This window comes from Hyperolius riggenbachi, chromosome 9, assembly GCF_040937935.1.
Source record: "Hyperolius riggenbachi isolate aHypRig1 chromosome 9, aHypRig1.pri, whole genome shotgun sequence".
In the NCBI taxonomy this organism is placed as follows: Eukaryota; Metazoa; Chordata; class Amphibia; order Anura; family Hyperoliidae; genus Hyperolius; species Hyperolius riggenbachi.
Window position 1 is genome coordinate 58,000,189 of NC_090654.1, and position 15,428 is coordinate 58,015,616.

Sequence of the window (15,428 nt, forward strand, 5' to 3'; positions counted from 1 at the left end):
TGCCTACATACTATTTTGGCAGAATCAATGAATCAATCAAATTGACCAGATCCTTCAATTGCCATCTTGTGTCTATAGCCACCTTAAAGATGGCCATACAGGCAAGCTTGATTGTCCAATCGTGTCCAATCTTACCTAAAGATCTGCTAAATGTAGATTCACTATGTTTACTCTTTGGTAAAATCGGACAAGATTGTACAATCGAGTGTGTTTGAAATCTGCATGCAATCTCCACTTATCACTACATGGCTTCATTTTCTAATCAATCGGACTTGCACTGTAGATTTCTTTTGAGACCCTGTAACTAGGATTCATTTATTTCAGAAAATAAGGATCACCTCCTCATACTTAGTTTTTTTTCTCGAGCTTCTACCGAAACCCTTATTAGGTTCCATCATCCCAGACAGTTTCCCAGCAACAGACAGCACCCCATAATAGACCTTCAGTAACAGCAGCATATGACTGATCCCCATGCCATGCTGTGCCTTATACTAGATTTGACAGGAGGGAGCACGTCTGTACTGTAAGGGCCTGTTTCCACTTGTGTGGTGAGAATCGCCGCGGAAAGAATTTGCATGCGGATGCGAATTTCACATGCGGTTGTATGCGAATTTTCATGCGAATTCGCATACGATTTCACATGGATGACTATGTATGCTAATTTAACCATGGCAGTGCCTGTGTGGTTTTCCATTGTTTCTATGCCAAATCGTATGCGAATTCCCATGAAAATTTGCATACCAAAACCGCATGAGAATTTCCTATTAAATACATTGTATGTAAATCGCATAGCGGTATGTGGTATGCGAATTCTGATGGCTCTGCCATACAGATTTTTTTTCTGCACAGAAAAACGCTCAGAAATCCTGACAAGTGGAAACAATCCCATCCACTTGTATTGTCTATGCGAATCTGCATGCAGGAAACGCATGCAGATTCGCTCTAGTGGAAACGGGCCCTTATTGTTCTTAAAATGTCACCCGAAAGAATCACTTACTTTATTTAGGTGGCAGTCAGAGCCAGGACAAGGACCTCCAGCATCCAAGGCTGAGACACCAAAGTGCGCCCCTCCATCCCTCCCACCCCAGCAGTCACACACTGATTGCTATTAGACTAAGAGGCTCCCCGGGGCCCCTAACACCTTAATCTCTAGTTATCTGGCTTGCAGCCACTGCCATGTATCCCCTTTTCTCATTTCACTCTGTTTCAAACACAATAGGGGAATGATAGCTGAGTGAGTTGTGCGCTCAGTGGCGTAGCTAAGGAGCAGTGGGCCCCGATGCAAGTTTTACAATGGGGCCCCCCCAAGCACTCTATACGTAACAATTGATACGGCGCACCAAAACCTGCCAATGGCAACTACAGTTTCAGAGGTGCAAGAAAAGGATGGGAAACAGTTTGTTAAGGATTACCACTATTATAAGTATCTATAGAAGTGATTATTATGAGCACAGGACCAATAGAGAGCTAATTTCTGTAGTTGAGGGAGGGCCCTTCGGGGCCCCTCTGGCCCAAGGGCCCCGATGCGGTCACTACCTCTGCAACCCCTATTGCTACGCCCCTGTGTGCTCTGCCTCCTATACTGCTGGAGCCTCTCAAGCCTCTGCCTCAGTCAAGCCCTGCTGGCAGTTATGGAGCATTTTTATGTAGTGTAAAGTAAACCTGTAATGAAAAAAATGTGTCCCTAGGGGTTACTCACCTCATGAAGGGGAGGCCTCTGGACCCTAAAGATCCCCTGATCCAGCATTGGAATCCCACGAAAATCCACCGATAAGCTTGTCGGCGGTGCGGGCTCAGGAACCATAACAAGCCTGTAAGACACGCCTCACACAGGCGCACTTACGGTTCTCTGTTTGGGCTCCATCGGAAAAAGCTGAGCCATCTGCGCCTGCTCAGTAGAGCGGACCAATCAGGCTCGGCTATTTCTACCGGAGCCCAATTGCAAAGTGCGCCTGTGTGAGGCGTGTCACAGGCTTGTTATGGTTCCTGACAGTTCGTGGGGTGCCAGTGCTGGATCGGGGGTGCTGTGAAGGATGAAGGAAGCCTCTTTAGGATACAGACGCTTTCCCCTTCCGAGGTAAATACTCCCTAGGCAGGCATGTCCAAAGTCTGGTCCTGGGACCAAATGCAGTCCACCGAACCTTTTGTGGTGAACCCCGAAGCTCTCTACAAATGTTAATTCCATGCAACCCGTAGGCCATAGCTGTAGTCAGTGCAGTTTCTAGGCTAAAATACACCCATGGCGAGGGTGTAAAAATTGTGCCCCGCTACCCCCCCCCCCCCCCCCCCCACCCCGGAGCAAGGTATGGGTGCCCACAGTATAGGTTAGCCAGGTCTAGTTGCACTCAGTATAGGTCCCCCAGTATGGGTAGCCAAGAATAGGTACCCCAGCATAGGTAGCCAGCTATAGGTCCCCCCAGTATATGTAGCCAGGCATAGGTGAGCCAGTATAGTTGCCCCAGTATAGGTTAGCCAGGTAGGTGCCTCCAGTATAGGTAGCCAGTAAAGTTGCCCCCAGTTTAGGTTATATAGGCAGGTGCCCCTGGTATAAGTTAGATAGGTAGGTGCCCCAGTACAGGTTAGCTAGGTGGGTGCTTCTAATATAGGTAGCCAGAATAGTTGCCCCCAGCATAGGTTAGATAGGTAGGTGCCCCCAGTATAGGTTAGTTAGGTAGGTGCCTGCAATATAGGTAGCCAGTATAGTTGCCACCTGTATAGGCTAGCTAGGTAGGTGCCCCAATACAGGTTAGATAAGTAAGCGCCCCCAGTATAGGTTTGATAGGTAGGTGCCCCCCAGTATAGGTTAGATAGGTAGGTGCCCCCCCCCAGTATAGGTTAGATTAGGCAGCTTCCTCCCAGCATAGGTTAGATTAGGTACGTGCCCCCCAGCATAGGTTAGATTAGGTAGGTGCCCCCCAGCATAGGTTAGAATAGGTAGGTGCCCCCCAGCATAGGTTAGAATAGGTAGGTGCCCCCCAGTATAGGTTAGATAGGTAGCTGCCCCCCAGTATAGGTTAGATTAGGTAGGTGCCCCCCAGTATAGGTTAGATTAGGTAGCTGCCCCCCAGTATAGTTTAGATAGGTAGCTGCCCCCCAGTATAGGTTAGATTAGGTAGGTGCCCCCCAGTATAGGTTAAATTAGGTAGGTGCCCCCCAGTATAGGTTTCATAGGTAGGTGCCCCCCAGTATAGGTTAGATAGGTAGGTGCCCCCCTCCCCCCCCCCCCCAGTATAGGTTAGATTAGGTACATGCCCCCCAGCATAGGTTAGATTAGGTAGGTGCCCCCCAGCATAGGTTAGATTAGGTAGGTGCCCCCCAGTATAGGTTAGATTAGGTAGCTGCCCCCCAGTATAGTTTAGATACGTAGCAGCCCCCCAGTATAGGTTAGATTAGGTAGGTGCCCCCCAGTATAAGTTAGATTAGGTAGGTGCCGCCCAGTATAGGTTAGATAGGTAGCTGCCCCCAGTATAGGTTAGATAGGTAGCTGCCCCCCAGTATAGGTTAGATTAGGTAGGTGTCCCCCAGTATAGGTTAGATTAGGTAGGTGTCCCCCAGTATAGGTTAGATTAGGTAGGTGTCCCCCAGTATAGGTTAGATTAGGTAGCATCCCCCAGTATAGGTTAGATTAGGTTGCATCCCTCATTATAGGTTAGATTAGGTAGCTGCCCCCCAGTATAGGTTAGATTAGGTACGTGCCCCCCAGCATAGGTTAGATTAGGTAGGTGCCCCCCAGCATAGGTTAGATTAAGTAGGTGTCCCCCAGTATAGGTTAGATTAAGTAGGTGTCCCCCAGTATAGGTTAGATTAGGTAGCATCCCCCAGTATAGGTTGGTTAGTTAGTTAGTTAGGTTCCCCCCCATAATGGAGGGGGGAGCCAGAGCCGCGAGGAGGGCAGCCCGACCTCTCCCTCCCTCTCCCGGGCCGCCCTCCGTGCTCCCCCCTCCGATGCACAGTAAATAGCGTAGCAGGAAGCTCTGACCACAACTACTCACCTTCCTGCGATCCACTCGCTGCTATCTCCTCTCGGCATAGATGCTGAGTGATACACACGCTGCTTCCGGCTAAACAGGAAGCAGCGTGTGTATCACTCAGCGTCTATACCGATAGGAGATAGCAGCGAGTGGAACGCAGGAAGGTGAGTAGTTGTGGTCAGGGTTTCCTGCTACGCTATTTACTGTGCATCGGAGGGGGGAGCACAGGGGGCGGCCCGGGGAGAGGGATGGAGAGGTCGGGCTGCCCTCCCCGCGGCTCCAGCTTCCCCCTCCATTACAGCGCCCCCCTCCAAACAGCGCTCAGGGCGGCGGCAAAACGGCCATGGCTGTAGTGCCACATGCTGGGGCCACCTTATGTTTCCGCTCTGCCTCCCTCTTTGCAGGCGTATAGGTTATTAGCCACCACTGTAGCAGTATCAGCCACTAATTAACGGCTGTCACTATGCCAGCTGCAGTAACAGCCACTGATTAGCAGCCGCCACTGTGCCAGCAGCTGTAACAGCCACTCATTAGCAGCCGCCACTGTGCCAGCAGCAGTAACAGCCACTGATTAGCAGCGGCCACTGTGCCAGCAGCAGTAACAGCCACTGATTAGCAGCCGCCACTATGCCAGCAGCAGTAACAGCCACTGATTAATAGCAGCCGCCACTGTGCCAGCAGCAGTAACAGCCACTGATTAGCAGCCGCCACTGTGCCAGAAGCAGTAACAGCCACTGATTAGCAGCCGCCACTGTGCCAGCAGCAGTAACAGCCAGTGATTAGCAGCTGCCACTATGCCAGCAGCAGTAACAGCCACTGATTAGCAGCCGCCACTGTGCCAGCAGCAGTAACAACCACTGATTAGCAGCCACCACTGTGCCAGCAGCAGTAACAGCCACTGATTAGCACCCGCCACTATGCCAGCAGCAGTAACAGCCACTGATTAGCAGCTGTCACTATGCCAGCAGCAGTAACAGCCACTGATTAGCAGCTACTGTGCCAGCAGCACTATGTCTGCATACTGAAAGGGACATGCTAACTGCACACTGTATATGGGTTATTTCCGATTTATTTGACAAAATGTCACAGGAATATCGTACCAATCAGCAGTCAGGAAACATTGTGTTTCATTTCCCTAGTTTGGCCCCCTAGCAGGGCCGGATTTCTGGCAAGGCCACATAGGCCATGGCCTAGGGCACCAGAAATTTAGGGGCGGCTCAGTGAGGGGCAGTAAAGCTGTTCTATGCAGCCATCTACAAAGACAGCTTTAACCTTTGAATCTCTGTCCTGTACTTGTGTCGTCCCTGCAAGCTCTATCCTGCAGCAGGTACACATCAGCCTAACTCTCATGGTGACACAACGAGTCCATCACTAATGAGATGGCAAACATAACATATAAGTTCTTAAGGAAAACATAATTTATAATCTATACATGTATTACTAAAATAGTTATTGTCTGTGACATCCAATGATGGAATGTAAGTAGAATTCTCATTGGGGCACGCGGAGAGATAACAACCATACAGACAATATAGTTGGCCTTGGGCGGTAAAATGTACAAATCCGGCCCTGCCCCCTAGCACTCTCAGGAACAGCAGTATTGGCCTTGGCCTAAAAAGTCTGCACACCCCTGCCCTAGGGGCACATTTTTCATTACAGGTGTACTTTAAGGGAATGATAAGATCAAAATATAATCTGCAGCTATTGGTGATGCCTCCACCTGAAGTGTGACATGACGAGCTAAACATGTGTATGTACAGTCCCAATCCTACATCAAACTAGCCTCTGTTCCATTTTATGTTTTACACTGTGAGGCCTTGTTCACATTGTGTTCAGCTCGCGTGTCCGTCCGTGGTGGGCTTTTTTCTGCATTTTTAAAGCATTTTCTGGCTATTTTCTGCGCGTTTGCTCGTTTTTGTGAGCGTTTTTGTAAGCGCTTTTGCAGAGCACTTCCGTCTTATGATCCGGAAAAAAATCCAGAAAAAATAAATACATGTATTTTTTTTAAAAAACGCTCATGCAATCGCTTGCCAAAGCGATTTTGTGAGCGTTTTGCGTTTTTCCTATACCTTCCATTGAGGCAAATCGCTTCAAAAATGGCTCAAGCACCGCTTCTCAAAGTGGATCGCAAGCGAACCGCTCTGATATGAACTCTCTCATAGAGAGTCATTGCACAAGTGCTTTCAGGGCAATTTTGAAAATCGCCTGCGCTTAAAACTTTACAAAAACGCCACTAATGTGAACAAGGCCTAAGAGTTAAAGAGACTCTGTAACAAATTTGTCAGCCTTAGTTCTTCTATCCTAGAAGTTCCTATGCCTGTTCTAATGTGCTCTGGCTTACTGCAGCCTTTCCTAATTGCACTGTCTCTGTAATAAATCTTATCTCTTTTCCTCTGTCGTGTCTGTCGGGCTAAGGCTTGAATGTGTGGAATGTGCAGGGCTGCTTGTGATTGGATAGAAGCGATACACACCCTCTGCAGGCCCCCTGCACACTCTGTATGACTCACACACTCTGTTTATGTGAGCCTATCACAAGCTGGTTAGTTTGTTTGTAAACACTGCCTAAAACTGTTAATTACAAGCCAGGATTGCAGCAGAGAGTGGCAGAAACAGCACAGAGGGGCACAGGAGAACATAATGAATAGAATGGTGTGCTTTTTAGTGTAAGAATATTAGAGTACAGATTCTCTTTAAGACTCCGGGGATATAAATGAACGTTTCTCTGCAGTCAGACTGTTGTTGGTCACTAATAACTAATAAGAGATTTTAAAACTATGCTGATGAAAAATCAGATCTAAGAGCAGGGAACACATAACATTATTACAACCTTTGAGATTGGTCTGTATGAGAGCTGAACAGTAAATACCTGCAACAGTAGAACTTTAACCACTACCCGCCCACTGTTATAAAATGTCCTGTTGGTCCCTCTTAACGGACCACAGGATGTTTTAAAATGTCCTCCCCACCGCCGCTGCCGTGTCCGCTGAGCCAACATAAACACTCCCCCCCCCCCCTTCCCCCGCTGCGTGTACCGGTTGGGTCTTGGAGAGCCGCGTTTGGTGAAAGGGAAGAAGTGTTCCCTGAACAAATCAAAGTACCTGTAAGGCAAAGATCATGGATTCAACGAGAAGCCAGTGATCTTTGCTGGAACAAACACTGTCTCTGTGTTTGTCCTAAGCACAGAGACAGTGATTATGAGGACATCCAGTGGTAAAAACAATTGCATACAAAATGAAAAAATACACACTTTACACTACATTTTACACTTCGTAAATGAAATAAAAATAAGTTAATACCCCCCCCCCCCCTAACACCCCCATAGTTACCAACATAAAACACTAGTAAAAAAAAAAATCCTGCATTTTTAAAAATACATAAATAGTTATGTTAGGGACTCCATTTTTTTTTTTTGCTATGTATGGCATGAGGGAATATTACTGTTATATTTGCATGTATGGGCTTGTCATTAGTGACGGTCACAAAACTTTTTCCATTTTTTCCTATTATTCCTGCTAAAATGCATTTAGGATAAAATAACTTTAGCATAATGTACCACCCAAAGAAAGCCTAATTGGTGGCAAATAAAAGCTATAGATATTTCATTGTGACAAATAGTGATAAAGTTATTGGCGAATAAAAGGGAGGAGCGTTGACAGGTGAAAATTGCTGTAGTCCCCCAAAAAACTCTTGGGGATGAAGTGGTTAAAGACAGATTTTAACTCTTAAATACAAAATAAGACGATTGGTTTCCAGGACAGTGCCATTTGGGATAAGGACTATATATACAAGTGTGTATCTCATCAGTTTATTTTCACTTTGATTATCATTGGTTGTCAGTTTTCCTATGCAGAAAATGTGAAAGCTGCATGTAGGTTTGCTTCTAGTTTCTCTGCGCCTGGCTGTTCACCAGAGAATGAAGGCAAATTGTCTCCTGTACTCTGCTGCCACCTAGTGGACATATGGTATATACCTCTAGTGGATGAAGGGATCCCCACTACTGTATTGTATTATTATTATAGTATTGATGTGGCAAATGCCATCAACTGTAGCACTTTATAGAATATATAGTCCTGTCACTAATTGCCCCTCCAGGGGGCTCACAATCTAATCCTTATCATAATCACATGCCCATCATAGTCTAGGGGCTAGGCCAGTTTAGGGGGAAACCAGTTAACTTATCTGTATGCTTTTTAAATGTGGGAGGAAACCAGAGTGCCCGGAGGAAACCAACACAGACACGGGGAGGATATACAAACTCTGTACACATAGTGCCCTGTCTACAATTTGAACTGGGGACCCAGCACTGTGACAACATATGTATTGTACTGTTCACGTTTTGCACAGTAAATAAAGGGAAAACTGTTTCTGGCATTTTCCAACTTAACCCCCTCTTACTGAAGCCAATCCTGATGTAATTTCCTCCTTTACTTTTGTTTTTTCTTCTAGAAACTGCACTGTCATAACTAGTTTGCTATGTGTAAACACATGTGAGCACAGCATAGTTTAGATTTCAGCAGCCTCAAACAGAACTGCCCTCAGCCAATCAGTGAGGAGCAGGAATGTAGGAGGGGTGATGGCAAGTTACTTCTCGTCGGCAATGTACCAAATAGAGCCAGGCTAACTGAGATAAGATTTATTACAGCAGAAACCTTTCGGAATAGATTGGAGTGCTTGCAATGCAGGGTTAAATTGCAGGCTGCATAATAAACACAGAGCAGTGGGTAAATGGAATTTGATTTTGTGGCTGACAATCCCTCTTTAAGCCCCTACAGTGGATCCTTGATGGGTCAGTGATGTTAGGAACCTTGCACAGCAACAGACGGTTTGCGCCTTATAATTGGGGCATGACCACTGTAAAAATTGTGACTATGGCCACGCCACAGCAATAATTTGGGCATGGGATAATTAGAGGTGTGACTAAAGCTCCCGTCGCAGATATTGCGGACCTGCCAGCGGGAGAATGAAGCGGACCCGAGAGTTTAGGCTGCCTTGTCCAAGAACCTATTGCATGAACACGTGTGATTGTTATAGGAGAATGTTGTGTTGTCACCTGAAATTGGAAACCAGCACATCAGACAGGAAGCTAAAGGTTTGCACAAGGCCGCATTGCAGCCATTTTTGATTCCATAAAAAGCATAACTTATGAGATATGTTTGGAGCAGCAGGGTCGGTGCAGAGATGGGTTAAGACGTAATTGGGCCAGGTAGTAGATTTTGGGCTTCCACTTCCACTTGTGGTCCTTTTGATAAGCTGAAGTAGAGATAGGTCAAAGAAGATGGCAGGTGGGCCCCTTGACACCCACTGGCCCCCAAGCACATGCCTAAGTTGCCTGGTGGATAATTCTGCTCTGGGTCAGTGTATAGCACCACCATCTCTTTTCTTGTATTTTACATCTGCTTATTTCATTCCTGCTCTCCTTGCTAAACCTACTGTATATACTCGAGTATAAGTCTAGAAATTTAGGTCTGATTCACGTAATAAAAGTATAGAGGTTGACTTATACACGAGTCATGGGCAGCACTGAGCACACTGAGTAACGTGTGTACTAATAGTGGCCTTCTCATTTGCAGCATTTTACCCAGTGGTAAGTGATACTTTGAGGAAAGGAAATGCCAAGAAAACACAGGTCTAAAAGTCCTGGCCACAACAATTAACAAGGAAAGGGGCAGTGGAGGAAATACTGGGCTACATAAAAGGGAGTGAATAATTGCAGCACTTGGGGGCCTGGAGTGTTTGGCTGCACTTAAGGGACAGGAAGGGTTAATAGGTGCAATGCTGTATGCAGTGCAGTCATTACCACCCCCACCCCCCCTCGTCCCCAACTGCAGCCATTACCTTTGCTGGGTAGACTTATACTTAAGTCAATAAAAAAAATTCCAGCTTAAGAGGGTTGAATATTGGAGTCGACTTATATACGAGCTCGACTTGTATTGGAGTATATACAGTATTCATCTGAAGTCATTATAAGCTAGTCTGTGGGGAATAATGAGAGCCCTCACATCAGATAGGAGCAGAACATTCATAGCTTCACTCAGGCATACGCCAGCTCTTTGCAAACAGTTACCTGCCACCAGTAGTGTCACCCCTGCAGAGCGGGTACGGGCAGACTTGGCCCCACTGGAGAAAGCTGTGAGTCCCAAGATGATGCCAGCAAAACACGACAAGATAGACAGCAACATGAAGGCCCTCGTGGCATCCCAAAACGCTGAACAACAACAAAGGAAGAGAGTATTGCCGTTAGCTATAGACCCATTTCCACACGACTAAGCTTTATAAAGAGCAGTTTACACCCTATCATTTTTAAGCTTTCAAGAGAGTATAAATGGAAGGAATACGATTTAATGTTTTATGTTTTTAACCATGCTGCCTTTGTTACACAAGGTCAAAAGGACAAGAAGTGATGTCAACACCAAAATTTCAAGCGGTCAACAGAATAACATTTCGGGGATGAATCTGAAATCTATCCTTTATGCAGAGGGTATGTAAAACAAAACAGTCAGATTGACAGATTCCAACTTTCTTCCAGCTCAAGAACACTGTATATTGATCTGAGGAAGCGGGCAGAGACCAGCAAAACGCTGATTAATGTTCCATAAAAAACATGTCTTACCTTATGTAAGTCACTTTTTTTTTAATTTGAGGTAAGCAAACAATTATTATTATTTCTATTTATTCACAACCTATTTTTTCATAGCACCTTTTCTCTCCTAATATTACTTTTACCCACCCAGTTAGTTGGGAACGGTACATGTACTTTAGTTCTTTTAGACACCTTTTTTCATGTATGCAGGGCTTGTAGTGTATCGAGCAGTGGAGTGGTTGGCTGTAGTGTATAAACCGGTGGAGTGGTGGACTTGGCTGTAGTGTATCAGGCAATGGAGCCACGGGCTTGTAGTCTATCAACCAGTGGAGTGGTGGGCTGTAGAGTATCAAGCAGGGGAGTGGTGGGCTTGTAGTCTATCAACCAGTGGAGTGTTGGGCTGTAGAGTATCAATCAGTGGACTGGTGGGCTTGTAGTGTATAAAGCATGGGAGTGGTGGGCTTGTAGTGTATAAAGCAGGGGAGTGGTGGGCTGTAGAGTATCAATCAGTGGACTGGTGGGCTTGTAGTGTATAAAGCAGGGGAGTGGTGGGCTGTAGAGTGTCAATCAGTGGACTGGTGGGCTTGTAGTGTATGAAGCAGGGCAGTGGTGGGCTGTAGAGTATCAATCAGTGGACTGGTGGGCTTGTAGTGTATAAAGCAGGGGAGTGGTGGGCTTGTAGTGTATCAAGCGGTAGAGTGGTGGGCTGTAGTGTATCAAGCGGTGGTGATCAGCAATAATGCTAATTAGTACGGTAAACTGCTTCAAAAGGCAAATATACCACAATTATGTTTCATACGGTCAGAGACGGGACACGGTCCTCCAGCACCCAAGGCTGAGACACCAAAGTGCACCCCTCCATCCCTCCCACCCCAGCCGTCACACACTGATTGCTGTTAGACTAAGAAGGCCACAGGGCCCACAACCTCCCCAAAACCTTAATATCTAGTTATCTGGCTTGCAGTCACTGCTATGTATCCCCTTTTCTTATTTCTTTCTACTTCATACACAATTAGGAATGACAGCTGAATGAATTGTGCGCCCCCTCCTACACTGCGCCCTGAGGCTGGAGCCTCTCCAGCCTATGTCTCGGCCCGGCCCTGCATACGGTAACTTGCACTTCTCCTCAGAGTAATGGGATTTCCAAGATGTATTAAGCTTGTTCCATATTTTATATCCACACTATAAAATATCAGCTATTGCATATTTTTTTTGTATCTGTATTGTACTTACCGACAGTGATGGTGTGGGCGTGGCATTTCCCTGCCACACAAAACCGCCAGAGTCCCTGGTTGCTTAGGCTCCCCGAATAGCGATATTGCATCCAAAAGTCTGTTGCTGTGGCAACTATGAGTAGGACCAACCCAGAGACTGCACAGAGCAGACCTCCTCCCATCAAGGTGTACATTTCCAGAAGTCTGGGGGTATTTTTCTGTCCTGTGTAAGATGAGAAACAAAGTATGTTAGATTATATATATAATCTATATATATAAAAGTGTGTGTGTGTGTGTGTGTGTGTGTGTGTGTGTGTGTGTGTGTGTGTGTGTGTGTGTGTGTGTGTGTGTGTGTGTGTGTGTGTGTGTGTGTGTCATAATCTATATATAAAAAAGAGTGTGTGTGTGTGTGTGTATTTGAATGAAACTTGGTATACAGATCCCTTACCACCTGGGACGATATGTTCTGGGGGTCTTGCGTCCCCCCTGCACACCTGGGCGGAGCTACAAACAGCAAATCAGATTTCACCCATTCAAATCAATGGAAACATTTTTAAAAGGCTGCCATTCTCACAGTAATCAAGCCAGAGTTCCCACACTTGGCACAGTTAAATATTATGGGTATGGAAACAAAATCAACCCTTTCAAATTATTAACATTTTGTTGCTTGCATCCTGAAATAAAGACATCCCCCCCCAAAACCTTTTTCAATATTTTCTCAATGCAATCTATAACAGCCAAATGAAAGAAATAACAGCAACAGGTCAGAAAAAAATAAATAAAACAGAATCAGTGAGATGGATAAAGAAACTATCCTTCCAACCTTGCACATTTACACTATGCAATATTTGCCCACTCTTCTTTATGGAACTGTTCAAACTCAGTGAAACTGGGTGGTGAATGTTAGTGGACTGCAATCTTCAAGTCATTCTACAGATTTTTTTAAATGATTTAAAGGCCCATACACACGTCGGATTTGCGCGAACGACGGGTCGTTTGAACGTTCCGTCGTTCGCACGTTTCCGCATGAAATCCGGCGTGTGTACAGACTATCGTTCGGGAGATAAGACTGGTTACCAGCGATCCGCCCGGCGGATCGTTGGTAACCAGTCTTATCTCCCGAACGATAGTCTGTACACACACCGGATTTCATGCGGAAACGTGCGAACGACGGAACGTTCAAACGACCCGTCGTTCGCGCAAATCCGACGTGTGTATGGGCCTTAAGTCTGCACTGTGACTGGGTCATGTGAGGATAATTCCCCTTTTCTCATTCAGCCACTATATGGTTTATTTTGCTGTGTGCTTCATGTCATTGTCACTTAGGAAGGTGATCCTTCTTCATAGTTTTGTCATTGACCACTTTTTGGCAGCAGACTTTCCTTCAACTGTATTTTGCTCCATTCAGTTTTCCTTCTATCCTGACAAGTGTCCTACTTCTTGCTGCAGAGAAACACCACCACAATCGGATGCCACCACCTTCATGTTTCACTGTTGGTATGTTTTGTTTTTTTCTTTTTGAATGGTGAGTTGTTTTGGCTTTCCACCAGATATACCTTTTAGTGTTGGGGTCAGAGAGTTTGATTTTAGACACATTTTTTTTTCAATTGTCCTCAGAATCTTCATGTTTTGGCAAAGCTTAGTAATGTAGCCTTTCTTAAATAATTACTTTTTTTTCTTACATCCTTCCCATTCAAGCCACTTGTGAGGAACATTTGTGATATAGGGGTCACATGCAAATAGTGACCACTTTTTTGCTATAAATTTCTGTAAGGTTCAAAGTTGCTATAAGCCTCTTGGTAGCCTCTCTGACAAATTTCCTGCTTGGTCTTCCATCCACTTTGGAGGGATGGCTTGATCCAGGAAGGGTCCTAGCAGTACTAAACACTTTCCACTTTTACTCTGCTCCTTCAGATTGATAAAGCTTTTTTTTTTTTTTTTTTTTTTTCAAACTCAGATGCATTTTTGATATGGGAAGTTTATCAGCTTATGGTCTAGTCGCTTGGACGCCCAAACCAGCGCTGAAAAATGCCTTCATCATTGTTTGAGCCATACATGGTTGAAACTTTATTTCACTATATTTATGTCTATGCGTGCTTCAAGATTGATAAAGCTTTTGATTTGTTTGTTGTATCCATATCATGACTTGCACATGTCTACAACTTTATCCCTTAAGAGTTTTTGACAGTCCTTTGCCACCTATACTTGCTTTCAGTTGCCCTACCTAGCACTAAAATGCTCCAGGAATGGCTGTTTCTATGGTAAACTAATGAAAATGGTTCCAATAGATCATAAGTGAAAGCGTTGTATCTGGGTGTGCAACTGAGAAGGTGATTTAGTCACACCTGATTGATTGTTTATGAAGTATTTTTATTTAGGATGGGAGTGATGCCCTATCCGTCTCTGTTATTTTGGTTTTAATATTTATTTTCTGAACTGTTGCTATTGTATCTTCTGCTTGGTTCTTATATGTTGCTTTTTTTTCTATACAAACTCAAAAACTGGATATAGGAGAACTTGTGTTAGTTAGGGTAAGAAGAATTAGGGTTAGAGGGAATAGAGTTAGAATTAGGAAAAATAAAGTTAGGAGAATAAGTGTGAGGAAGAGGAGAATTAGGGTTAGGAGAATTAGGCAAAGGAAAACTGGCGTTAAGAGAATTACAGCTGGTGGAATAAAGGTTATAATTAGGAGAATAAGGCCTAGTTCACAGTTCTCAGTTGTGTTGCAGAATAATTTTGCACGTCATCTCACTGCCCATACAATATGGGGCTGATCAACTGAGTGATCATGTTATTCTAACTCGCTGCATGAAGGCTTTGCAATAAAGTCCAGTCTCCATTGCACTTCACACACATTTTACAAATGCGTTATACAACTGACCACTGTGGATCCAGCCTTATGGATAAAAGAATTGGAGAATGAAGATTAGGAGAATAAAGGTTATAATTACAAGAATTAGGTATAGAATTGGAGTGAAGATAGTTAGGGTTAGTAGAATGAACATGAGAATTGAAGGTAAGAGAATTAGGGTTAGGAGAATAAAAGTTAGAATCTGGAGAATTACAGGAAGGAGAATTTGAGTTGATAAAATTAGGGTTAGGAGGAATAACAGGTCAAGAATAGTCCACTGAAGCTTTTTCTAACATCTCACCCCTCTCCCCTCCTCTGGAACACTCTCCCTCAACACATCCACCACTCACTCACACTTACTCTTTTTTAGGCGCAATCTGAAAACTCACCTCTTCAGGCAAGCATACTCCCCTACCCAGGACACCTTGCCCCCTGACCACCATTCCTACCAACGCGTACACAGTTTCCCTTTACCTACTGTCCTATACCTTAAATGTTTAGACTGTAAAGCCCCGTCTACACTATGAGAGGTTGTACCGATCCGGCGGCTCGATTAGCCGCCGGATCGCCTCTTCCGCGTGCCCGCCGCGTCCCTGTTCGCCGCGCGTGCACCGCATTCGATTCCCCGCTCGTGACCACTTGTACCCGCCGGCGCCGCTTATCTTCCGCTCGATTCCCTGCCATTGTCCCCTCGCGGGGAGCGAGCAGGGAATCGGCGGTGCGGAGATCCGTCCTGTCGGATCTTATCAATCGAGCCGCATCAGCGGCTCGATTGATAAGGAGCATCGCGGCCGCATCTACTCGTGTAGATG

The 15,428-nt window shown here is 45.3% G+C and overlaps 2 protein-coding genes across 2 annotated transcripts in view; one reads left to right on the forward strand and one right to left on the reverse strand.

Moving 5' to 3' along the window:
- Positions 1-15,428, forward strand: part of GGA1 (golgi associated, gamma adaptin ear containing, ARF binding protein 1) — a 468,858-nt gene that overhangs the window by 229,750 nt on the left and 223,680 nt on the right. Inside the window, exon 3 of the mRNA XM_068252845.1 lies at positions 10,353-10,449. Within this exon, the coding sequence (XP_068108946.1) occupies positions 10,353-10,449 (97 nt within the window). The remainder of the gene's footprint in view (positions 1-10,352; positions 10,450-15,428) is intronic.
- The window catches only part of LOC137532404 (lens fiber membrane intrinsic protein-like), a 33,003-nt gene that overhangs the window by 13,730 nt on the left and 3,845 nt on the right, over positions 1-15,428 (reverse strand). Inside the window, exons 2-3 of the mRNA XM_068252856.1 lie at positions 11,785-11,988; positions 10,036-10,176 (exon numbers count right to left, since the gene is read on the reverse strand). Coding sequence (XP_068108957.1) covers positions 10,036-10,176; positions 11,785-11,959 — 316 coding nt within the window. The 5' untranslated portion in view covers positions 11,960-11,988. The remainder of the gene's footprint in view (positions 1-10,035; positions 10,177-11,784; positions 11,989-15,428) is intronic.